At 43.9% G+C, this 26,814-nt stretch overlaps 1 protein-coding gene across 3 annotated transcripts in view; it reads left to right on the top strand.

The window, feature by feature from the left end:
- Positions 1 to 18,639, top strand: part of rab27b (RAB27B, member RAS oncogene family) — a 217,874-nt gene extending 199,235 nt beyond the window's left edge. For all 3 annotated transcript variants that reach the window (XM_078552323.1, XM_078552331.1, XM_078552340.1), the window contains exons 5-6: positions 13,327 to 13,450; positions 14,847 to 18,639. In XM_078552323.1, the coding sequence (XP_078408449.1) occupies positions 13,327 to 13,450; positions 14,847 to 15,036 (314 nt within the window). In that variant the 3' untranslated portion in view covers positions 15,037 to 18,639. The remainder of the gene's footprint in view (positions 1 to 13,326; positions 13,451 to 14,846) is intronic.
- The last annotated feature ends 8,175 nt before the right edge of the window (positions 18,640 to 26,814 follow it).

The following is a 26,814-nucleotide window of genomic DNA, read 5'->3' as shown; positions in this document are numbered from 1 at the left end:
CTATAACTTCATAACAGTAGATGAGAAAAATATATTTGCCATTTCAAATCACACAAATCAATAATGGTCTAATTTAAATACTTTACCCAACCTCCGAAAGAATATATAGTAGGTATGTGAAAAAAGGATTCGGAGTTACTGACTTGGATACTTCTAGGCCTTAGAGGACTAAGTCATAAAGAAAATCTCAAACAAACTAATTTTCACTGGAAAAGAGACTGAGGAGAGACAGGTGCATGTCTTCAAAATTGAAGGGCAAGTTACCAAGCTAGTTAATTTGAATAACACACATAGGACTAGAGGACACAAGTTCAAAATTCAGAAGCCTTGAGCATGGTTAAGGATGGAATAAAAACTTTTTCTGTCCACAGAACAGTAGATATGTGAAACAAATTTGCAGAGAAAGTAGTCATTACAGGGTCAAATTGCATGTTTCAAAAGGAACTGAACTGACAGCTGTTGGATAGCATGATAGAAAGTTAAAGAGATTTTGACAAGGGAGGTTACAGTAGGGAGGTCAATGTTCCTAAAGTAAGGATCAATGAAGGATAGAATAATCATACATGCATGTGACTGGAGTGGACTTGAGCCCAATGACCTTTCTGACTCTAGATTTACTTATAGTCTTATTTTAACAGTCCCTTCCAACTGTGACTAAAGGATCTATTTGTGTAATAGACTCTTCTTCAAATCCTAGAAAATTAATCACATTAGTGTTGCAAAATATTAACCTAACTTTAGTTAAATATAATTAAAATACTATTACCCACCTTGGTTCACTGATTCCTAATGTTTGGCCCCTGAACAATGATTTTTATAGGAAAGTGGACTTGACACTAAGCAGTCATCTGAATAAAGCTGCCAATGTTCCAGTTAACAAAATGACATTGACCAAGAAGCTGGTTAATCTCAAGGCTGGAGCCTGCCAAATGCCCTGCCCTCAGACTGAAACTCACACCTTATTTCTCACTCATTGCCAGCATTTTCTTGACTCCTTACTTTCAAAAAAGGCTTTCATTGCTACTGTGAATGCTGTGGTGATTTTAAATACATATGCCAGGATTTTCCAATGGTGGGGTGGGCTTGGAGGGCGGGCCTGGGAGCGGTCGGGAAGCCGACCGCTGCCGGCAATTAGCCATCTAACAAGTAATGCAACTACACAGTCATGACTAATACATCTTGTTACCATCCAGGTGCATGGAGATGCAGTAAAGTTGTTTCCAATTTAACTCTGCATACTAATGCCACTTAGTCCTGCACATCAACATATTGAATCATGAAATTAAATTTGTGTGATTTGAAATGGCAAAGATATTTTTCTCATTGACTGTTATGAAGTTATAGAACCCAAATTTGAAAATGATTCTTGGTTTTGTGCCACCAGTGCAATGCAATATCAAATATGTCAATGCCCATAGCAGGCAGGAGATATAATAAGTAGCTTCACTTCATCATGTCTCAGATTCATTGGCAACGTACTTATCCCATCTGTCTGTTGGTCATCACCAACCCTGTAACTCTGGTTTTATATTAACATTATGAGCCAATTAACGGCCAGCCAGTGTGAAACACACACTGCAGCACTCAGCACTTCCGGGGTGGGGGCATGAGGAGCGCAAGCGCTGATGTTCACAGGGTGCGCACAGTAAAAGCTCCCTGAGGCACAGAGCTGCCTCAGGAAGCTGAAGGTTTTCCAAATACAAAATAAAAATATTAAAAATGTTAAAAAACAGGTGACTCTGTCACATGAGCAGGGACATGTTAGAGATGAGTGCAAAAAGGTTTTATTTTTTTAAATCACTGGTCGAAACCTCATCCCACCCGTGGATGAGGTTTCGCCAAAAATGCAAAGGCCCCTTGGCCTTTTCGCCGAATGGCTGGACGGGCAGCAAAAAATTTGAATCAAATCCTTTATTAAGGGCCTTAATAGGCTGCTTAATTGTCAGCGGGCACGGTGCTGATTCCCGCACATGCCCGCTAACCGAAATATTGCACAAGTGCACAATGACATCGGGATGCTCGCCCGACGTCGCTGTGCGTCATTTTACACTCGTTCAGGTTGGGCACACACCCACCCAACAAGCGCAGTATTCTGCCTATAGAGTTCTCTTTCTTTCTGTTCTCCAGAGAAAGACACAGAAATAATTAAAATATCTGTTATTTTTTCTTTAGAAGGCAGTAACATTAACAAGACAGTAGTTATTGCAATCCCTAGTTTCCCTGAAGGTATTGAGTCAACCAACATAGAACAGGAGTCTAACTCAGACCAGATAATTGGGACAGCTCACTTCCTGAAGGAGATTAGAAACCAGTACAACCTTTAAAAGAATAAAAACAGAAAATTCTGGAAAAGCTCAGCAGGTCTGGCAGCATCTGTGGAGACAAGCAGAGTTAACATTTCAAGTCCATATGACTTCTTCAGAGCTGAAGGAGAGAAGGTGATGGTTGGTCTTTAAACACTGTAGCCAGGTTGTGAAGAACAATGCTGTTGGATAGGGAGTTCCAGGATTTTGACCCAGTAATGATAAAGGAATGCCAATATATGTTTACATCAGAATTGTCTGTGATTTGGTGGCGATGGTGATCCTATGCGCCTACTGCCCTTGTCCTTCTAGATGATGGAGGTCACAGGTTTTGGGGTGCTGCTGAAGAAGCCTTGGTGAGTTGCTGTAGTGCATCTTGTAAACATTGCTGCCACTATGTGCTAGTGGTGAAAGGAGATCGATCTTTAAACTGATGGCCAGGGTGTTGATCAAGTTAACTGTTTGCCCTGGATGTTACCAAGCTTGTTGAGTATTATTGCGGCTGCACGCAACCCAGCAAGGGAGCAAGTACTCCATCATATACCAGTTGAGGTTAAAATCAAAGGCGACCTTAGGATGTTGATGGTGGGGGATTCAGTGATGGCAATACCATTGAACATCAAGGGGGAGTGCTGAGGCTCCCTCTCGTTGAAGATGGCTACTGTCTGGAATTTATTTAAATCCTGAAGTCATTCTCCATTTAAGTAATACTCTGCTTTTTTGTTCTTCCTGCCAAAGTGAACAACTTCACATTTTCCCACATTAAACTCCATTTGCCAGAGCTTTGCTCACTCACTCACTCAACTTATCTATATCCATCTGCAACCTCCTCGTGTCCTCTTCACAACATACTTTCCTATCTATCTTTGTGTCATCTGCAAATTTAGCTACCATGTCTTCACTCCCCTCATCTAAGTCATTAACGTAAATCATAAAAAGTTGAAGCTCCAGTTCAGACCCCTGTGGGACTCCACTTGCCACATCCTGCCAATCAAAAAAAGACCCATTAATGCATACTCTCTGCTTTCCGCCTGCCAGACAATCTTCTATCCATGCTAATATGCCACTACACTATGTGCTTTTATTTTCCATAATAATCTTTGATGCGGCACCTTATCAAAGTTATCAAAGTTCCTAAGGAACTTCTGCGGTGATACCTTTGGGCTGAAATGATTGGACTCCACCAATCATAACAATCTTCGTTTGGACTAGGTACAACTCGAGCCAGTGGAAATTTTCTCCCCGATGTCCCGTGACTTCAGTTTCAGTAGGACCCTTTGGTGCCACACGGTCAAATGCTGCCTTGGTGACAGAGCCATTGATCAGGGGCCCACTGTAATTTTCTAGTCAGCCTGCAGGCCCCTGTGGCATTGGAAGCAGGACAGATGCCTGTAGGCGACCACCTGGCAGCAGGCCAGTGGAGCTGGCCCTTCAGGATCACTTTAAGATGCCACTGCAGTGGCTGTGCCTATCCAGCTCCCACCCATGCTGGGGGAGCCCCTCCACAATGGTGGTCTGGCAACTGTGACCATGGTCGGGATTTTCCGGTCCCACCCTCCGCAGAACCAAATTCCCGCCCGAAGTCAACAGACCTTTGGTCAAATTTTCCATCCCGCCCGAGACAATTCCCACCACGGACGGGACCAGAAAATCCCAGTCCATGTCTTTTCAGTTTTGTAAAAGGTGCGGAGAGGGTGCCTCTCTTCCTTATCTGAGCTTCAGGCTGCAGCTCCTTCAGTGCTTTAGGGCCTCCTATTGGTCCTCCAGCTTCAAGAGCCCACCATTGTCCTTAATTGGTTCTGGCTATTAATTAGCCAATCCTTACAAAATTGTGTCGGTTAACTGTTGCCAACATGATGCAGGGTAAGGACCTGGAAATGACGCCAAAGTTGAGGTCCTGATGCTGAGTGGAAATTCCTGCCCTATGTGCAGAGATTTTTCTTAATTGGTTGTTTGAATCAGAGCCATGTAGTATGAACAAGGTACTGTACTGTCATTGGGAATGGATCCAATGCCCACTGAAATGAGATCAGTATAATTATACCTTTGGAAAAATTACAGCTCAACCTATCTTCAAATAGCTGAGTTAGGAGGGACTCATGCTTTTCACCCATTTATAGCTGCATTCCTGTTGTTAGGTATGAATTGTTCCTCAATTGACTGGTTCTTCAACTGTTGACATATCTGTGGGCTTGTGCCTGGTTGAGTAAAGACGCATTTGTTCTGGCAGCAATTTATTTCTCTCTATGTGTATTTATATTTGTGTGTCTCAGTTTGTACGGGGTCTATTTTAAACAAACCCAACTGGTAGGAAATAGATGAGATTGGATTGGCTGTCCATTTTACACACAACTCATTTTACTTTCCATTGAAATTAGTGGAAAGTAAATCAGATGAAATGTAGTCCAAGTGTCAGCCCCATCCTATCAGTTTCCAGCCACACTGGTGACATTAAAATGACCCACATCTCTCTCTCCCTCTATTTGAACTATTTTTGCCTTTGACTTAGAAAGTTGTAGGTTCAAGCCTAATTTTAGAAACTCAGTACAGGACTTTAAGTTGACATTTACTGCTGGTGGAATGTGGAAACATAGAAAATATGTTGGAGCAGTGCATTCGGCCCTTCGGACCTACTCCGTCATTCAGTATGATCCTGGCTGGTCCTCTATCTCAACGCCATACTCCTGCTCTCTCCCCATACAGTTGCCAAGCTTTGAATGGCATGTCTAACTGAGACCCTGACCAGCTCTGGTGGGTCTTAATGATCCCATGGAACTAGTCGAAGAAGAGAAGAATGTTCCCTTGATGTCCTCGCTAACATTTATCCCTTAACCAACACTGTGGGATCCACATTGACTCGTCATTCTCATCTCATTAGCATTTGTGAGGTCTTTCTATGGCCTAACATACTGTTACATTTACCCAAGTAATGACAGACTGCAAATGAGAATCAGTATATGTGAAGACAGTCCTGAAAGATATGGTAAGGCAGTATTTAAATGCGGAATCAACTCCTGGTTGAGTATCCCCTCACTTAAATATTTTAAGGGGAGAATTTTCTCCCCACCGGGCAGGCCGGTCGGGAGAGGGCGTGGGCGGGCGCGCAGCTAATCGCCACCCGCGATCAGCTGCACGTCGTCATTTTATGTGGGCTGTCCAATTAAGGCCCACCCAGTGTGAGGCGTACCCAGAAGCGCTCAGCGCTACCTGTGCGGGCACGGGAGAGGAAGGAGAGTCGGGGCCTGTGCTATTTTCGCACATGCGCGCTAAAGAGCGCAGAAATCTCCCCGAGGCACGGAGCTACCTCATGGAGATTAATTTCATAATAAAACATTGAACAAAAGAAAAAATAAAATTATTCAGACATGTCCCCTCATGCAACAGTGTCACATGAGCTGAGACATGTTTATGAATTTTCATGAAAATTTTTATTGAATTAATAAAACCTTCATGAAACCTCATCCACGGGGTTTCATGAGAAATGCGAAGGCCGCCTGGACTCTTTGCCTGCCCATCAACCTTAAGGTTGGACAGGCAGCCCTGACACTTACTTTAATTAGTTTATTAATGGTCTTAGCAGGCCTTTGACAGTTCAGCGGGCGCGCAGCCGACTCCAGTGTGTGCCCACCGAACTAAAGATCAGAATGACATGCGGTGATGTCAGAACGCACGCCCAACATCACTGCGCATCACTTTACATGCGGGGGTGGGCCCCTGCACGCCGAACAAAAGATTCTGCCCTAAGAAAAACTACTGACGTGAGCAGTTGGGACCAGCTTCCATCTATTGGTGATTTGTCACATCTAGGATCACCTTGACATATCTCCTCTGGGTCCCACTGACTCCTGAAGACTCAGGAACTCTTGCTGTATGAAATCCATGCCCTCTTTCTCTCTGCCAATGGTCTTGATTGGAACAAGCAAAGGCTCAATTCCCAACATGCCAACCCAGAATCTCTGGGACCCAATTTATCTCCTAAAGTTACGGTGGGACTGAATTGGAAGGATCTTGGAAACTCAGCTCTAATGCATTTCCCTTATGCTGCTTTTTTATGTGGAATAAGAGAACCTCATGTCAGGAAATGTCATGTAGATTATTGGATTAGGGACTGCATTTCCCCATGGCTTTAAATTAGTATGCCTATTGCATATGAATGTTTACCTTGGACGTATAAAACTCCTTTGCCTGCTACGTGAATTGAAGCATTTGATAGAAACATTAGCCAGAGTTTTCTCCACTTAAAAAAGTCCTGCGTGTTGGGACCATTTCTGAGCCATGTCTGAGGTGCGGTCTCTGGTGCAATTTTACAGAAGCAGCCAATTAGCAGGCAATCTCCGCATTCGCTGTCCAATTAGGGACAGCACATGGGCAGTACATGTGGAAGGACCAATCAGAGCAAGCAAAGGGAAGGGAGGACCAGCAGCCCCGCTAAGAATGGCATGCACTATTGAAGTGAATGGAGAAGGAGAAGGTGCCTTAAGATCGAGGCATGCAACTACATGCGAGCATATGAAATAGGAGCAGAAGTAGGCCTTTTAGCCCCTTGAGCCTGCTCTGCTATTCAATAAGATCCTGTCCGACCTGTTTGTGTTTTGAATTCCATATTCCCATCTACCCCTGATAACCTGTGATTCCCTTGCCGAACAAGAATCTATCTACCTCTGCCTTAAAAATATTCAATGATTCCGCCTCCATCACCTTCTGAGGCAGAGAGTTCCAAAGTCGCACAACCCTCTGAGAGAAAAAAAATTCTCCTCATCTCTGTCCTAAAAGGGCAACTCCTAATTTTAAAATAGTGCCCCCTAGTTCTGAACTCACCCACAAGAGGAAACATCCTTTCCACGTCCACCTTGTCAATTCCATTCAGGATCTTATATACTTCAATCAAGTCACCCCTCCCTCTTCTAAACTGTAGTGGAAACAAGCCTAGTCTGTCTAACATTTCCTCATAAGACAACCCGCTCATTCAGGTATCATCTAGTAAACCTCCTTTGAACCGCCTCCAATGGATTTACATCCATCCTTGAATAAGAAGACCAAAGCTGCACACAGTACTCGAGGTGCGGACTCTCCATTGCCCTGTATGACTGAAGCATAACATCCTTACTTTTACGTTCAATTCCTCTCGTAATAAAGGATAGCATCCCATTAGCCTTCTTAATTACTTGCTGTACTTGCTTACCAACTTTTTGTGATTTATGCACAAGAACACCTAGATCCCTCTGCACCTCAGAATCCTGCAGTCACTCACCATTTAAGGGGAGGTGGTGGCATAGTGGTATTATCACTGGACCAGGGACCCAGCATAATTCTTGGGACTCCAGTTTGAATCCCACCAGAGCAGAAATTTGAATTCAATTAAATCTGGAATTAAAAGTCTGATGATGACCACAAAACCATTGCTGATTATCTATAAAAACCCATCTGTTTCACTAATGTCCTTTAGGGAAGGGATCTGCCATTCTTACCTGGTCTGGCATTTGTGTGACTCCAGACCCACAACAATGTGGTTGACTGTTTAAAAAAAATGCCTCTGAACAAGGGCAATTAGGGATAGGCTGTAAATGCTGGCCTAGCCAGTGATGCCCACATCCCACAAATAAAAAAAGTAATACTCTGCTTTTTTATTCTTCCTGCCAAGGTGAACAACTTCACATTTTCCTACATTTTTCTCCATCTGTCAGATTTTGCCCAATCATTCAACCTATCTATAGCCACCTGCAACCTCCTTATATCCTCTTTGCAACTTACTTTCCTACCTATCTTTGTGCCATCTGCAAATTTAGCTACCATGCCTTCACTCCTCTAATCGAAGTCATTGATATAAATTGTAAAAAGTTGAGGCCCCAGCACAGATCCCTGTGGGACTTCACTCATCATATCCCGCCAATCAGAAAAAAAGACCCATCCACTCATACTCTCTGTTTTCTGCCAGCCAGCCAATCTTCTATCCATGCCTTCCATGCTATCCATGCCTATCCATGTTACCCCTACACTGTGAACTTTTATTTTCTGCAATAAACTTTGACGTAGCGCCTTATCAAATGCTAATGCTGGAAGGGCAGACAAACCCTAACACCTAGAACTATCAAGTGGATCTGTCTGCAGAGAAATGCTTCCACTTGAAAGCACTTGACTGCGGATGTGCTGAATGAATCCTAAATGCCCACTTAAAGATAACTCAGCATATTCATCTCATGGCACTCTGACCCCCTGATGTACTCTTGTCTCCTGTGCCCTATGCCCCTCCAGCAAATTGCCATTACCCTAGGAAAATACCAATGCTATAATGGCCTTATTTGCTTCCTGCTGCCGGGTGGGTTACCATTTGGACAATCGGCTCACCTCTGGGAAAAGCGTTTTTATGCGGGAAAACATCAGAAAGCCAGCCTGACCTATTGTTTTAAAATTTCCCTTCCCCTTCCACCTCACCCCCAATCTCCAAATCCATTTGAAGGGAAATTTTCCCCCACTAATTTCAAGGCCTATACTTCCAGGCTGGTAGAGAATTGTTAGGAAAATGACAGTCGATTCCGTCTGTTCAAAGCCGTACATGGATCCATAAGGAAAAAGGACTTTCGATGCAGCAAGTGAGCAGCCAGCTGTGATTTGTAATCCTCCACAGAGAATTATTGTGCCATTTCCATATAATGTGCAATTTGGCACTACTGCTCTTAAAAAGTGTTTTTGAAATGTTATTTTTTGGAGGAAGCAACTGTATCATTTCACCAAAATAACTTCAATCAGTAAGGAATATAATGGTGCACTTCAGCAATTATGTGACTGTCTAAATGTGGGGGGTTATTCATCAATTGCTTTTCTTATGAAAATCGTGCACTTTTAAGGGTTGGAAATTGCCTTTTTTGTGCTGCTTTGATTGGGTGACCATATTTTCTAAACTGAATCTGAGGATACAGAAAAGTTGCCAGGTTGGAAAATGTAGGTTGCGCTATGTAGTAAGGCAAAACTTTTAGCAGTTTATATTTTAACAATTTCACACATACATTACAAATGCAAACAAATATTCATACAATGACTGCAGGTGTAACATCATATTATTGAAGCAAATTCAGAGACCATTTATATATAACAATACAGTACTGATAACATAGAACATAAGAATATAAGAACTAGGAGCAGGAGGAGGCAATTCAGCCTCTCGAGCCTGCCCCACCATTCATTACGATCATGACTGATCTCATTTCGGCCTCGACTCCAATTTCCCGCCCTCTCTCCATAACCTTTCAACCCGTTACTAATTAAAAATCTGTCTATCTCCTCCTTAAATTTATTCAGCGTCCCGGCATCCACTGCACTCTGAGGTAGTGAATTCCACAGATTCACGGCCCTTTGAGAAAAGTAATTCCTCCTCATCTCTGATTTAAATCTACCACCCCTTAGCCTAAAACTATGGCCTCTCGTTCCTGAATGCCCCACAAGGGGAAACACCCGCTCCATGTCTACTTTGTCTATCCCATTTAGCATCTTATATACCTCAATTAGATCTCCTCTCATCCTTTTAAACTCCAGCGAGTATAGGCCTAAACTGCTCAATCTCTCCTCATAAAACAAGCCCCGCATCTTTGGAATCAATCTAGTGAACCTCCTCTGAACTGCCTCCAATGCAACTACATCCTTCCTCAAGTAAGGGGACCAAAACTGTGCACAATATTCCAGGTGCAGTCTCACCAATGCCTTGTACAGTTGCAACAACACTTCCCTATTCTTATACTCTATTCCTTTAGCAATAAATGTCAAAATTCCATTTGCCTTGTTTATTACCTGCTGTACCTGCATACTAGCTTTCAGTGATTCATGCACGAGGACACCGAGATCCCTCTGCACTGAAGCATTCTGAAGTTTCTCTCCATTTAAATAATAAGTCGCCTTTTTATTCTTCCGACCAAATGGATAACCTCACACTTATCCACGTTGAACTCCATCTGCCAAATTTTGTCCCATTCACCTAACCTGTCCATATCTATTTGTAAACTTCTTAAGGTAAGATCCCAAGGGATGGAAGGTAATTTGGCAAATTGGATCCAGAATTGGCTGAGTGGCAGGAAGCAGAGGGTGATGGTTGATGGGTGTTTTTGTGACTGGATGCCTGTGTCCAGTGGGGTTCCACAGAGATTGGTGTTGGGTCCCTTGCTCTTTGTATATATATATATTTTTATATAAACTATTTAGACTTGAACATAGGAATTGAATTATCAGTAAATTCGCAGATTACACGAAAATTGGGGTGGTAAATAGTGAGGAGGATAGCCTTTGATTACAGGAGGATATAGACGTGCTGGTCAGATGGGCTGATCAGTGGCAAATGGAATTTAATCCGGATAAGTGTGAGGTGATGCACTGGGGCAGGACAAACAAGGCACAGGAATACACCATGAATGGTAGGACCTTGGGAAGTACCAAGGATCAGAGGGACCTTGGTGTGCATGTCCACCGGTCCCTTAAGGTAGTGGGACAGGTAGATAAGATAGTTAAGAAGGCATATGGGATACTTTCCTTTGTTAGCCGAGGCATAGAATATAAGAGCAGGGAGGTTATGCTGGAACTGTATAAAACGCTGGTTAGGCCACAGCTGGAGTATTGCGTGCAGTTCTGTAATCCGCATTGTAGGAAGGGTGTGATTGCACTAGAGAGAGTGCAGAGGAAATTTACCAGGATGTTGTCTGGGCTGGAGAATTTTAGTTTTGAGGAGAGATTGGAAAGACTGGAGCAGAGGAGATTGAGGGGGGACATGATTGAGGTGTATAAAATTATGAGGGGCATAGATAGGGTAGACGGAAGGAACCTTTCCACTTGGTGGAGAGATCAATAACCAGGGGGCATAGATTGAAGGTAAGGGGCAGGAGGTTTAGAGGGGATGTGAGGAAGAATTTTTTCACCCAGAGGGTGGTGGTAATCTGGAACTCACTGCCTGAAAGGGTGGTAGAGGCAGAAACCCTCATAACATTTCAGAAGTATTTGGATGTGCACTTGCGATGCCATGGCATACAAGGCTATGGGCCTGGTGCTGGAAAAGGGGATTAGAATAGTTAGGTACTTGTTTGACCGGCGCAGACTGGATGGGCCGAAGGGCCTTTTTCTGTGCTGTAGACCTCTATGACTCTATGACTATTCAGGAATGACAGTTTTTTGTACTCATTGTCTATATGGCCTGCTAATCTGGGCTGACTCAACTTTGCAAGAAAACATTTGTAACTGATCTTCAACTGCTGTAAGGGCAGCTTTTTGTTTAATGCTAGTTTCGTACTTTCTCGTAGATGCCCTGCTTCTACTCGAGATAGAAAATGTTGACTGTTTTTTTTTGTTCATGGGAAGAGGGTCACTGGCTGGGCCAGCATTTGTTTCCCATCCCTAATTGCCCTTGAGAAGGTGACGGTGAGCTGCCTTAGAACCATTGCAGTCCATGTGGTGCAGGTACACCCACAGTGCTGTTAGGGAGGGAGTTCCAGGATTTTGATCCAGAGACAGTGAAGGAACAGTGATATATTTCCAAGTCAGGATGTGTGGCTTGGAAGGAAACTTGCACGTGGTGGTGTTCCCATGTGTCTTGTCCATCTAAGTTGTAGAGGTCACAGGTTTGGAAGATGCTGTCGAAGGAGTCTTGGTGAGTTGCTGCAGCGCATCTTGTAAATGGTGCACACTACTGCTACTGTGCGTTGGTGGTGGAGGGAGTGAATGTTTAAGTTGATGGATGGGGTTCCAATCAAGGGGGCTGCTTTGTCCAGAATGGTGTTGAGTTTCTTGAGTGTTGTTGGAGCTGCACTCATCCAGGCAAGGGTAGAGTATTCCATCACACTCCTGACTTGTGCCTTGTAGATAGTGGACAGGCTCTGGGGAGTCAGGAGGTGAGTTAATCGCTACAGAGGTTGATAGATTCTTGTTAGCCAAGGGAATCAAAGGTTATCGGGGGTAGATGGGAATGTGGAACTTGAAACACAAACAGATCAGCCATGATCTTATTAAATGGAGGAGCAGCCTCGAGGGACCAAATGGCCTACTTCTGCTCCTCTTTCATATGTTTGTACGTTCATAATTCCTAGCCTCTGACCTACTCTTGTAGCCACAGTATTTATATAGCTGGTCCAGTTTAGTTTCTCGTCAATGGTAACCCCAAGGATGCTGAGATTGAACATCACACCGAAGTTTCCTCTCTGGTTGGTCATAAACATGGAAAATCCTTTAGAAGTCAGAAATTAAGGCAGCAATTACATTTTTTGACAGCTCCCTTTTCATCAAATCTCAAATCTTGTGTGTGTTCTACATCATGTGCTATTCAATCAGTGTTGTAGCTATGGCAACTGCAACAGTGCTGTACTATCTATGTTACCATTAATCGTAATCATAACATTAATAGAAATGTTCTGGCTATTTCTCTCTAATGCATTAATCATTATTTAGATGTTTAGCAGACATCATTATTAAAGGCAGCTTTACACTACATAGTGCTGTACCTCACTTATACACGAAACATATTCCAACAGGAGAAGTTAAAAGTTAGGGTATTCAGGAATGAGTTTCATGTACCAGGACGAGGACTCCTCTGGGGCATTGTTTCCCTGGGGACACAGTACCTCATTTAGGGACTGTCCCCAGAAGGACAACTGGTATCATTTGGTTCATTTATTAGTGGAGGTATAAATGATGAAGATGAAAGTTTGATGACCTACATTTTGGTGCAGTAATTCCTCATTGTCTGAATTTAGTTCAATCCCCACACACAAAGCATCCCTCACTGGCGCTCGACTTCTCTGTGTCCAGGTTTGATTCATAGGGTGGAATTTTATGACAAGTTGGATTTTACGGTCCTGCAGAAGTCAATGGAGTTTGGGATGGCTCGCTGCATTTTACGGTCCCGTTCCCGCGGCAGCAGGGCTGTAAAATTCCGGCCATAGATTTGATTTCCTTGTTAGTTTGAATTCCCTGGTTTGTAGCAGTTTGGGCTCTTTGCTGCCACCTCCAGTCTGCTTGAGGTACTAAATGTTTGTTTACTATTTGTTTCATTCAGGCCAGCTTCAAGCAAATGCATATTGTGAAAATCCTGATGTGGTTTTAATTGGAAACAAAGCGGATTTGGCTGATCAGAGGGAGGTACAGGAGCTTCAAGCCAAGGAACTGGCAGACAAATATGGGTAAATGCTTACTCACGTAACTTATATCACTTCCATCAATAAATTAGAATTATGTGTGCCATAATGCCACCATCAGCACCTCCTTTAGCCAGTACCATTACCATTAACATTCCTTTGTCCTTTTGTTCATGATATCTTTGTCAATCTCTCCTTAGCCCTCACATATTGCTGGCCTTCTATCCAGCTTCACCTGCTCCACCCCCCTTAAATAGTATAAACTCCATCACATTTTTACTTCTCTTTAGCTCTGAAGAAGTAACATGGACTCGAAATGTTAACACTGTCTTTCTCTCCACACATGCTGTCAGACCTGCTGAGCTTTCCCAGCATTTTCTGTTTTTGTTTCAGAATTATGTCTATTTACTCACAAATAAATAAATATCTGTCTTCTCTAACTGACCAGTCAGAGTAGCTTTTGAAAATTGGCAAATCAAGATAGGCCTTGACTTTAACTCTGGGCGGATTTTAGGATTTTAGGCGTGAGTTAGAAACTCAACAGTTGTTGCAGAAAGCAGGATTGAGCTAGTTTCACTCCGGGGCCACATTTAAATCCTGCTGGCAGACTTCCCACTTGTTCTGGTGGGGTGGGAAGCTGTAAAAAAAAAATCACATGCAGTGTAATTGCCGACACAATGAACTAGGTGGCTAGATTGGCTCCCAGAGCTTTCTGTTGAGGGGCTTATGGTCTGGAAAGTGGTGGTCATGGATGGAATCAGCGGCAGAGAAGTCCTAAACTTTCATTGTGGAGCACTCCTGCTCCTCCTAACCCTGTAAGGAGGGCATTAAAAATGTACCTGTTTGGTCCTCTGTTGGCCCTGATCCTCTTAACCCCTGTTATTAACCCGGAGGTTTCTCCAACAATTTCTAAGAGAGAAGTATTTTGTGACCTGTTCAGAGGCTTAAAAGCAGAACACTTGGCTTCAAAATCAGAAGGTGTGCAGCTGGTTGGGAGGGAGAGGGGATAGGGTGGTGAGTGGGCACATTAAAAGAGTGAACAAGGGGCTAAAAAATTTAAAACAAAAGAAAATCATAATGTGTTGCATACAATGTTCCCCTTAAAATTTAGTTGGTCTGCTTGGTCTGTTTTATCCAGAATATATTTTTGTGCAGCTGCACACACGCATTATTTATCACAGAGCAATGTTTGCATGTTACCATTTAGGTCACTGCACAACCACATACCTGTGCAGCTTAGTGGGAACATTGCTTGTACATGATTTTTAACAATGGGCACTAATACAATCATCATTCTGATCTGCGCCACGGCTCCCCATTCAATCTTTAGACGATAGATGCTACTGGGGAAAGAAGAAATGTTTACATTGAACCCTTGTGAGCACTCAGTTTCCTTTCACAGAAAATGGAAAAATACCTCCTGTTCTTTCCCTCCCCCCAGGATTCCGTACTTTGAATCAAGTGCGGCCACCGGAGAGGGCATTGATGAAGCTATAATTGCATTGCTGGACTTAATAATGAAACGCATGGAGCAGTGTGTCGACAAGAGTCAAATACCTGATTCAGTCAATGGAGGATCTGCCCAAAAACTCGAAACTGCCAACCCAAACGAGAAGAAGTGTGCCTGCTAGAAAATAACTTCATGACAGCTGAAGAATTTTTGCATGTGTAAATGGTTTCTCCAAAAGTTTATTTTCCTATCTCATTTTTTTTTGTTGTTTGAATTTTCTCTTGGCCATCTTTAGTAGTCACTGCAGGATATTGTTGTAGAAGGGACTGCTTGGGTGTTGCAGAAAGTGTCTCCAAGATGATATATCCTAGTTGGAAAATTTGACTTGTGGGATGTATACCTCAGTACAGTGGCCTATTTGCCCCCAGCCAAATTAACAGCACTCAGCTGCTTCCAGCCAAATACTGATGCTGCCGAATGGCTACATGAAAAGTAAAAGAAATTTGATTTCTCTCATAGAAAAGTAGGTCATCCATTACAAAGATGAAAGCAACATTTACACTTAAATGAAGCATTTGAGAAAGTGTCCGCGGAAGAACATTTGCAACCTTAATTGAATGTTTGGCTCTCTCTGAAGAGATCTATCCTTTCTTTGATGTAGTACTTTCTTTTGAAGTATAATCTTAGTTTTTTTTTGTTCCCCCCCCCCCCAAACTTTTGCTGACAAAAGGCTTCAGCTTCCACCCGTTCCCCCAGAGTCAAGAAGGTGGTAAAATTGATTGCAGCCTGGTTTATATTGTCTACGTAATGAGAGCAAGTATTAATAATGCAACAAAAAATTATTTCAAAGTGTTACTATTCAACGTGGTGTTAATTTGTTGCAACTGTGAGACATCCTGTTCAAAGAGCGCTATGTGACAACCATTGTACACAAAGCATAGTTAATATTGAGTTTCACACTGTGATAGGCTTTGAATCCTCAATCGCATGTGCTGGCAGCTTGTCTGTGTAGAGTATTTACAACATGTTAAAAATCAAAAGCAGCCATGTTTTTAAAAGTAAAATGTAATTTTCATCTTCTGAAAGTAAACTGTACCGTGGAAACATAGAAACAAAGGAGCAGGAGTAGGACTGGCACCCAAATTGGGTAGAACTCATTAGAAATAATGGGTGGAATTTTCCAAAGCCAGTGAAGGTGGAGGGGTGAGGGAGAGTGGGGGAGGGGCATTGTGGTTTTGGGGGAGTGAAATTGTGGAAAGTGGTGTCAGGTCAGGGCACTGATGTGATCCAGTCCCCTTCTGGCTTTCCCAAGTGCGGGTTGGAGGTGCAGTGGGGAATCCCAGTGGCTGAGGAGGGAAGCCAACTGAAGTACTTAAGAAGGCAACTAGGAACAATTTGGCACATGGATTCCCTCTTTCCCAGCGGCTGAGCAGTCCCATGCTGTGTCGCCAACCTAGCAGCTTGGACAAGGTGAGAGCACGATGGGAAGGACTTCCTCAGTGAACCTGAGAAATTGAGAAGGCCTTGCTCAGTTCACTGGAGCAGCAGATGTGGCCAGGCGAGAGACAGCTGTTCAAAGCACTCCTTCTCTCAGAAAGCACTATCACTGCTTGACAGGTGATTGCCAACTTGTTGGAAGGCACGTCACCTATCTAGCGCTTCATTCACCTTCAGTTGCACTTCCCTGCTTCCAGCTTTCATCATGCATGGGAGCAGCTTATGCTGATGCTACACCTTCCACCATGCTGAGGGGCAGGAGCAGAAGCCATACCATCCTCAACAGTACCACCAGCAGCGGGACCAACACTAGCAGTAGCACCAGGTGACTTCTCCTCTGCAGTACGTTCCTCCACAGGGTAGATAGGATGGACATATAGATCCAGCTGGAAGGAGGTGAGACCCCCTCCCCACACAGGGTCTACAAGTCTACAGGTCAACTTTCTTGACATGTGTGAGCACCAGTGACTCAGCCTCTCAGGGCAGGTCACTGCTGAATTAGCATCTTTGTGGGGCAAGACCTCCCTCCCAGTAGGCCAGGTGTGCATGCATTGCCTTTGGCCAACAAGGTGTCTGTCACTGGAGACCCTCTCCCCAGGGATTCTCCAGTGATTCTGACTCTCACCGAGTTGTGTTCTCTCTTCTGGAAAGAGAGAAAGCAGAGAAGTGTGAGTGTTCATAATGGATTGTGTACAGAGGAGGGAAGAACACCATTTGTGGAAGGTCACTGTGAGGCATGGGCGCAAGAGGGGAATAAGCTGAATGCAAGTGTGAGTGTTAGCTGTTCAGATAGCAATATGAGGAGGCGCCTGCAGGAAGAGGAATGAATGGAACTACAAGATATGTTGACCTGAGGCATGCTGTGCAGGAGAATGCTGGGCAGGTCAGAGTGTGGGGCTCGGCACCTGAAAGTGTTTATGCCACTCACCTGTCATTCCCTCCTGAGGTCCTGAATCCTCTTGGTGCACTGTCTCAAGGTTGGAGGCTGGATTACTGCTGATTTCCTCAGCAACTTCCGTTCACGTCGGCTTGGCTGGAGAGGTTGTCCTCTTCCTTCTGTCCTTGGGAGAGCTCACCTCACTGCAGCCCCTCAGATCCCACAGCAGGACCTCCTGGCAAGACTGAAACCAGATGGTGGTGGGGGATAGGGGGAGCAGCCTTCCCAGGGTTCCTCTGGGTGTAGCAGCCTGAAAACACAGGTGCTGCTGAGCTTTTCTGAAACGTGGCATTTCCCTGTCAAGCAGGGGAAACTGGAAATGTTAGTTTTTTTTTGACAGCAGCACTCCTTTCATAATTCTAACAGCTCCTATGAGCCCCATGTACCTCTGTGTACAGTTGAATGAATAGCCAGGACAGGTAAATGAATCACATAAATAGGCTGCAGGGCAGATGACAAGAGAACGATCTGGAAAGCAAGTATTTTGTCAGTTCTGTTCCTCATTAGTCTTTTGAAATAGAAACTCTCAAGTTAGCTTTAAATTTTGATGCCATTTTTGTTTCTGTCTTCCCTTTTGATCTTTATGCATTTGGGGAACTAACTTGTGAGTTGCTGAAAGCAACAATGTGAGAAGGCTGAATGAATGTATATACACTCATTGGAATGGTGCCATATCTGAAGCAACCTGTGCCAAAGGCTGCATCTTTGCACATATTCAGGTTTCTTATGCTGCAGGGCTTAATACCACCTTCGACTCAGTTTTCTTTCTAATAATATTTTTTGTATACGTTATTAAATCCAATATTCAGAAGGATGAACAGAACTAAACTGAATTTAATCTTAATTCCTGTAACCATTTTTATCACTGCTTGAGTTCCTTTTTAAAAGCCCTGACGAACTGGCCTCTATAACCCAGCAAACTGTTACCAGTTGTGGTTCTCTTGCTAATATTGAATTAGGTGATATTTGTAACATGTTGATTTGAATCAAAATGTTTGGAATCTTTTGGTGGGTCCAGTGCAAACCTATTAAGAAAAAGGATAAATGCTTTTGAAAGAATTTCACTATGTATGGAATGGCTGAGTGCGACTTTTTCAATTGACATCTGAGACTAAATTTAATACTCCCAATGGGGATCTACATACAAAGAGTTTGGGCCAGAGATGGGTTTCAATACTCTGTAGCACTAACTCTGCTTATAAGCACTAATAACTGTTAGCAATGCCTCAGATTTGGAAGTTACCCTGTTTTTAACCTTGTGTTCTCGCACTATGGTACAGAGATTAGTTCAGTAGGTGCCATGTATGTGAAATCATATTGGAATATATTTTGCACAAATGAGGAATGAAACCTGTACAGCGATCATCTTGTATTATGTGATATGCACAAACCACTGATATCTTCTCACCAGTGAAACATAACTGCAGTTAAGGTTTTTTTCTCTTTATCTACACAGTTGTGGGTCTAAACAAGAGCATGTGGCTCATCCTGTGACATATTGATTTCTTCAGCTCACTCATGCACATTGCTTCACAGTCAATAGTGCTTACGTTATATGCCTATTAAATTTTTCCTGTACTCATACCGTACTAACCCACAGATTTATCATTCCCCAACACACTGGTTTTGCCATGTGACATAATGTGGGTGCCCTGTATTAAAGAGGCATTACAGGTAAACATACTGGGCACTAATTTCATCTCAGCCACACTATGGAACCCAAGCACCATTTTGCTGGGGCACACTGCACTGTCAGATGCTTCTGGGATAGCCTGTATGATGTGCCCTCTTGAGAAGGGCAGCCATGGGCATTCCCAGTGTGCGTCAAGCACCTCTGAAGGAGTGCTATCCTGGCAGCACACAGCCCAACTAGCTGTTACTGCGCCAGGATATCTAATTTGGACCACACAGGTCCAGTCCACTAATTCAGGCATCACACTGCAAATAATAAGTGCTGACCTGCAAGAGCTGTCCAGCATGAAGGTCATTTAAAGGACCAGGCACTTAACTTTCAAAACATTGCAACGTGTCTGGAAGTACTGTGGAGTGTATTTGGAGGTGTTGTGGTGAGTTCCTAAATTTGCCAGAAAGTGTTGCAGCATTTTTACAGGGAGAGATAATGTCTCCACACAAAGGCTGCAACAGTTGCAGCTGCAGCGCTCCTGGGTCTACAGTGCAACAGGAAGATGGAGCAAAGGCTGCAGGGACTGCAACTTCTGCACGATGCCCTCTGCCAGCGTGGAGCCTAACATCTTCATGCTCCTCGGCAGTGACAGGAGGCTGTATGGCAGGTCCTTCACTAGGCCCAGTATCTCAGTATGTATCGTCATCAGCATCTTCTATAAGATGCCCCATTAAGGTTCTCATCGGTCTTCTGCAACAGAATTCATCTGCAACCTCCTCCTCCAATGAGCTAGCAAACAAACTACCCTTTACTCCTAGTTTGGCTGCAGCCCATTTGTGCCAAGATGACTCACCATGTGTATATTGATCTCCAAGGTATGTGGAGTGCCAGTATCTGAGTTGGTAGCTGTGAGTGTCAGATCAAGTGGTGGGTCCTCTTCATCAGTACTGTGCTTCTTGCTATCCCTCTCCCTCCTTGAGGCTGGGCATATGACAAGATTTGGGTGTCTGAAAGCAGGGACTCAGAAGGGAAGGGTTGGTCTGAGGGAGGAGGGGTGGGGGTGGGAAGCAAGAGGTCCATGGTTACATCATCAACAGCTTGCTCATCATGCCAGATGGTAGGATAAGTGTGTGCTGGGAGTTACAAAGGTGCACAAGGCAGGAGCACACCGCCACTCTCGATGTTCTCAGAGACGCGGGACACCATGGACTCCATTGAAATACCCATTATGGTACGAGCCATCTCCTCTCTAATGCTTAGGTGTCTTTGTCTCCTGCCTGTTCTGCTTTGCTCCCATCTATTGTGCGCTACTTTGTTTTGCAAGAGAGAGGGCAGAATGTTAATAGTTGTGTTGAACTGTGTTAGGGTAAGGCACATGCCACAGCTGAATAGCTGGAGGCAGGTGGAGGGAGTGAGAGGTGGATGTGAGGCTGGCGGCATTGGTAGATGTATGAGGGTGAGGTGGAGTATCCAGGTGGTAGGAGTGAATCCCAAGTGCCGGGACCCAAGAGGAGTACTGGGGATATAGTTCATGGAGCAGTGCGGGAGGTTGGTGATGTGATGGATAGGAGATTTCATGTGAGGATGTACTTATACTGACCTTAACCACCTGCGCAAGGTCATTAGACTTACAATACAGAAGAAAGCCGTTTGGCCTATTATGTCTATGCTGACTCCCTATGAGAACAACTCAGCTAACGCCACTTCCCTGTGTTTTCCACAAAGTCCTAGAAATCTTTTCAGATAATTGTCCAATAGAGTTATCTTGTGATACTGCTGCAAGGTTCTCAGCGTCAGACTCTGGAAGTTGACCTGTCTGGCCACCTGCTCCCAATATCCTTCTCAGGATGATTCTTGAGGGCCACCTCGCCCCTTGCAGAATAATGGATACATGTCTTCCTACCAACCTCCATCACTACTGCTTCCAAATGTCACATCTGTCAGCCTGGAACTCGCTCTCTCTGCCCTGCTGTTCTATTTCCCATGTTTTAAATTTTGGTAACATTATTCAGTGCAACTTCTCTTTAAGAGGGACAGACAATCTTTAGGAAGGCCAGGCTGGCTGCACCACGTACTCTCAACACAATGTTGCTTGGCCCCCTGCTGAGCGCAGGGGCAACCGGCAGCTTGAAGAGGAAACCATCAGTGAGGAACCCGCTTGGCCCTACTCTACAATCATGATAACGAGAGAGCACCAAGTTTAGGAATTTTGACTCACCGCACCCAAAGATTTGCACTTTCTGAATTTTTAGCTCAGTTTCTTTTGGCAGTATGTCGCTACATTAATAGCGTTATCTAAAATTTCTGCATGAATTATCCCACTGATGCAGACCGATTAGATTCACATCACAGACCCAGTTTGTTCATAATTTGATTTCTGCACGGCAGCTTCTGTCAATGAATTGTTGCCTGCCCCTCCTAGCAGCTGCCAACCTCTTCAACAAGTATTAAAGCAGACCTAGCTGTTAGGCCTGAGGATGTAATGGGGCATGGTGTAGCTATTCGAATTAAAGAGTCAGAGGGAATGTTTGAGAGGAAATGTTTTCCATTAACGTTTCTGTGTTTAAGAAGAATGTAAATAATGAGTGAAATGATTTATATATTTTACACTATAGACACGGCCTTCAAATCTCATGTTTGTTTTGTCTGACATATGTATTAACATTATTTAAAATAGCCTTTCATGCTCCCCCCACCACCCCCTCCCATTTTTCCAAAATGATTATATTCTGTCAGGCTGAATTACATTAGCTAGGATGAGTGTAGGAAATTTATTGAAGTTCACTCCACAGGTCAGCATTGCTACTGTCCTATATAATATTTCTGTACCATCAATGACAGATACCTATTGAGATTCATTAGCCTGAATTTTCATTGAGTCAGGATGACTTGGAAGCCCTTTAAAAGTTGCAGGCGGGTCCCGGTTCCAGGATTCCCGACCCCATTCCGTCACTGTCTTAGGGGGTGCTTTTAAAGGGTGCAGGCTGGTTTCTGTCAAAAACCTGCACCCGATATTCCCAACATGGCCAGCTCCATTGCAGAAATAGGTGTGCCCTACTCTTCTACAATTTTCATGGAGTCGAGCCATTTTAAAGAGTGGTGGTTCACTGAACTTCAGAGGAGTTGTGAACCCTAATCTGCCAGAGGGGACCATTTAAAAGGTGAGTTCCAAAGGTCCCCCTCATGACCCCCTGCCAAGATAAGTTGCCCACCCACTGCCCATTGCCCCTCATGCCCCCAATGCTAAGCTATGTCCCTCCACCACCCCCATGGCTCCTCATGCCCCCTATGGCAAGCTATGGAACTGTCATGCCCATCGATCCAATATACACTATATGGAATCAATGCACCATATAGTGACTGTAGGATATGTAAAAAAAAGCATTCATTCATTAATAACTTTCCACTATGTTAAAAAAATCATTTCACTACAAGGCAATAAAAGTGTCAATCATCCAGACTCTTTAAAGTATCAATAACAGAAACCACAAACCATTGAAACCACATAATGTTGTGAAAATAAACATTGTGAAATTGACTGCAGAGATCAGAGAACAAGAGCTGTCAATCAAAAAATGTTTACTCTGGGGCACAGCTGTTTCAATAAAAATAATGGATGTCTGGGCTCTCAGTCAAGCATAGGTAATGGGGCTTGTCTTTGCCCACTCATTTGAACACTCTATGTCACTTTGTGGTCTCCTTACGTCCTCTTCAGAATTTATTTGCCTACCTATCTTTGTGTTGTCAGCAAATTTAGCATCCATTCCTTTGGTCCCTTCATCCAACTCATTTATAGAAATTGTAAAAATTTGAGGCCCCAGCACTGATCCCTGTGGCACACCACTTGTCACATTCTGCCAACAGGAAAAGACCCATTTATGCCAACTCTCTGCTTCCTGTTAGCTAGCCAATCTTCTATCCATATCACCCCTACACCATGTGCTTTTATTTTCCACAATAACCTTTGATGTAGCACTTTATCAAATGCCCTCCGGAAATCTAAGAACGGTACACCCACCAGTTCCCCTTTACCCACATCACATGTGACTCCTTCAAAGAACTCCAATAAATTGGTTAAACATAATACCACTTTTACAAAACCATATTGACTCTGCCTGCTTGACTTGAATTTTCCTAAGTGCCCTGCTATAACATCTTTAATAATAGCTTCTAACATTTTCTCTATGATAGATGTTAGGCTAACTGGCCTGTAGTTTCCTGCTTTCTGTCTCCCTCCCTTTTTGGATAAAGGAGCTACATTCCCCGAATCTAGGGAATTTTGAAAAATTAAAACCAATGCATCAGCATCACTAGCCACATCGGTCAAGACCTGGGGCTACATCTTCTGGTCGCCGAGCGGGGGGTTGGGCCTGCTCGCCGATGCGGGGTGACATCGGGCGTGCGTCCCGACGTCACCCCGCGTCATTTAGATTTTCAGTTCGGCGGGTGCACAGCCAAATCGACTGCATGCCTGCCGAACTGTCAAAGGCCTATTAAGGCTATTAAAAAAGTAATTAAATTGATTAATAGACCTGTCCGTCCAACCTTAAAGTTGGCGGGCTGGCGAAGAGGCCAGGCGGCCTTTAGAAAAAACATGAAACCTCATCCATGGGCAGGATGAGGTTTCATGAGGGTATTAATATTTGTATGAAATGTCTAAATAAAAGAAATTGACATGTCCCAACTCATTTTCCTGAGTTCCTCCCTCCCTTCCATTTCCTGATTTGCAGCTATTTCCGAGATGTTGCTTGTGTCCTCTATAGTGAAAACCAAGGCAAAATACCTGTTTAATTCAGCCACCATCTTCCTACTTCCATTATCAATCCCCCGGATGCACTCTCTATAGGACCAATGCTCACTTTGTTAACACTTTTATTGCTTTGGAGTGAAATAACTTAATAATCTGGAGGAAAGTAATGAATGAATGAATTACTTTTTTAAAACATTTTTTTACACATCCTACCATCACTGTAGGATTCATTGGTTCTGTATAATGTATAGTGCGTCAATGGACATGAAAGTGCCATAGTTTGGCATGGGGGCCATGGGGGGTGCGTGGAGTGCCATAACTTGGCATAGGGGTTATGAGGGACCATGGTGGGTTTGGGTGAAAGTGCACAGCCTTGCATGTGGGCATGAAGTGGCATGGTTGGTGCATGAGGGGGTGTGAAAGGTGAGGGCTGGAGGGCCTCTGTGCTTTTGTTTTAAATGGGGCAAAGTCCCACAGCACCAAGGTTTGACTTTTAAATGCGCCTCTGTACCTAGCAGAACTGTGGCTGCCTCCAAACTTCTTCCCAGGTCGGCTGGTTGACTGCTGCCTGCACCCACACCTCAGCAATGAAGATCCCACCTTTGCAGGGACTTTCTCTCGAGATGGCTGGGCTGAGCTGGGAATTTCCCTGACTCCCGCTACTCGACCCAAAGATAAAAAATTCAGGCCATCATGTCAGAAAATAAAAAAAAGTTTACATTTTGGGAAAAGTTCTCCATTTATAGAAGGCCCATGTTATCCACTACTGTCATGCCGGGATAATGTCATCTGGAGAATTAGTAGTTGCATCGAAAATTCTTCCCATCTCCCCTCAAGCCTGCATTGAGTGTTGGAGGACAAAATAACATGAGAAATAGGTGCAGGAGTAGACCATTCAGCCCCTCAAGCCTGCCCTGCCATTCACTAAGATCATGGCTGATCTGTCCCAGGCCTCATCTCCTCTTTCGTGCCAGCTCGCCATAGCCCTCAACTCCCCAATATTTCAAAAACCTATCCACCTCCTCTTTAAATACTTTCAGTGATCTAGCCTCCACAACTCTCTGAGGTAGAGAATTCCAGACATTCATTACCCTCTGAGAGAATAAGTTCCTTCACATCTCAGTTTTAAATGAGTGCCCCCTTATCCTGTAACTATGTCCCCTAGTTTGAGATTCCCCTACTAGTGGAAACATCTTCTCAACAGCTACCCTGTCAAGCCCCCTCAGGTCCTGTCGATGATGCACATTTCTCCCCAACTAAAGTCTCGTGTATTTTTAAAAACTGATTTAGAGGTGGTTTTTAAGCTGTGTTTAATAGTACCAGTACCCACTTCAGTCATCTTTAACCTCTTAACTAACAATTGCGTCATCAGAAGTAAACACATTTGTTCAATGTTTCAAAAGTAATGTGGCTCCTGGAAGAACAGGTTGATTGTGATCTTTTCCAAACTGGACATTCCCAATTAAAATTGTAAAATGGTGGTGTATCCAAACCATTGGGTTGCTTACACAGAAGGTTAACTGGCGCAATAGTATTAACACACCCTCCACAGTACCATATATTGGCCTTGAACTACAACATTGCGGGTTTTTGCCTCAGTCCCATATGCATCAGCTTGTGGTCCGCACTAAGTACAGGTAACACATTATGTGACATTGTTACTGCCTCATCATCAGTTGTACCCTCACTATGTGCTTTACCAGCTCACTGATATATGGCCATTCATTGCCACGCCTTCAAAAGGCAGCAGCCCTTTTAGTTAAGTTAGGAGAATTACAGAAATAGCAGCACTCTTATTGCTCTGCTGCCCTATACAGGTATCAGTAATGCAGTTGACCAATCAGTTCACTGAAAGATTAAGCTGTGTGCTTATACTTCTACAAAACATTGTTATGATTAACATATTGACTTGTTGAACTTGGTGATGATATTTTGGGTGAATTAATTCCAGTGGAAAATGAAATTGGACGGAGTGCAAACCAGGGCCAGAATTTTTAGCTCGGTGGGTGGGCATGGGCCTGATCTGGTCAAGCGTAAAATGATGCGTGATGATGTCGGGCGAGCGTCCTAACATCATCGCATAGTCCCGCGATATTTTGTTCGGCGGGTGTGCCCTGGAGTCGGCAGTGCGCCCACTGACAATTGAAAGGCCTATTAAGGCCACTAAAGAGTCAGTAAATTCAAATTTATGCTGCTCACCCAACCTTACGGTTGGCGGGCAGACAAAAACACCAAGCGGCCTTTGCACATTTTAGAAAACCTCATCCACGGGTGGAATGAGGTTTCCTAAAGCAAATAAAAATAAAATAAAAGCTGTACACTTAAATGAAAAACATGTCCCTGCTCGTGTGACAGAGTCACATGAGGGGACATGTTTTGTGACATTTTTATTTTCTTCTTTAGTTTTTTTACCCAACGCTTCATCTCCCTGTGGCAGCTCCGTGTTTCTCCCGCACATGTACTAGGCCCACTTGCCCTCCTCCCCCCGCCTGCACAGGCAGCGCTGAGCACTGCCGCTGGTGTTTCATGTTGGGCAGGCCTTAATTGACGTGAAATCGCAGTGTGGAGCCGATCGCGGGGAGCGGTAGTCTTCCTGACCATCCCTGCCCACCCCCGCCAAGCCCACACGCCAAGGACAAAATTCTGCCCCAGGTTGCTGACTCACTACTGCCCGTTTCAATTTCCATCCCATAATACTCGAAACAATGCTTTAAATTTAAATAATTGCTGCTTAAAATCACTTTTCTTTCACCCAGAAGACACTTGTCTATAAGAAGTTGACATCTCACAGGCTTTTTGTTTACTATAATTGGGGACATGGAGGATGACAGCTGGCTAACACACGGATGGATAATTCAAATACAAAGTAATTCAGAACTAACCATGTAAGGTCCTTAAGGCACGTACTGCCTATCCAAAAAGGGAGTGGAATTATTTGAGGGCACATGAAGTTATGAAAGGTGCTATGTAAATGCAAGCTATTTCTCCCTCCAATTAGATCTACTTACAGAGTGTGCCATCCACTGGTAAGAGGGTGGGTGATCTGCCAGCCCTCTGGCAAAATAACTGTCACATTGAACATTTGAGAGGTGTGCATTAGGATCTCAGAAATTTTTCTTCTGTTCAATGTTTTACCTTCTTTCTTCCACAC

The sequence above is a fragment of the Cetorhinus maximus genome, chromosome 1, assembly GCF_964194155.1.
Source record: "Cetorhinus maximus chromosome 1, sCetMax3.hap1.1, whole genome shotgun sequence".
Taxonomy (NCBI): Eukaryota; Metazoa; Chordata; class Chondrichthyes; order Lamniformes; family Cetorhinidae; genus Cetorhinus; species Cetorhinus maximus.
The sequence above is the reverse complement of the archived record's forward strand: the minus strand, read 5'-3'. Positions and strand labels throughout refer to the sequence as shown.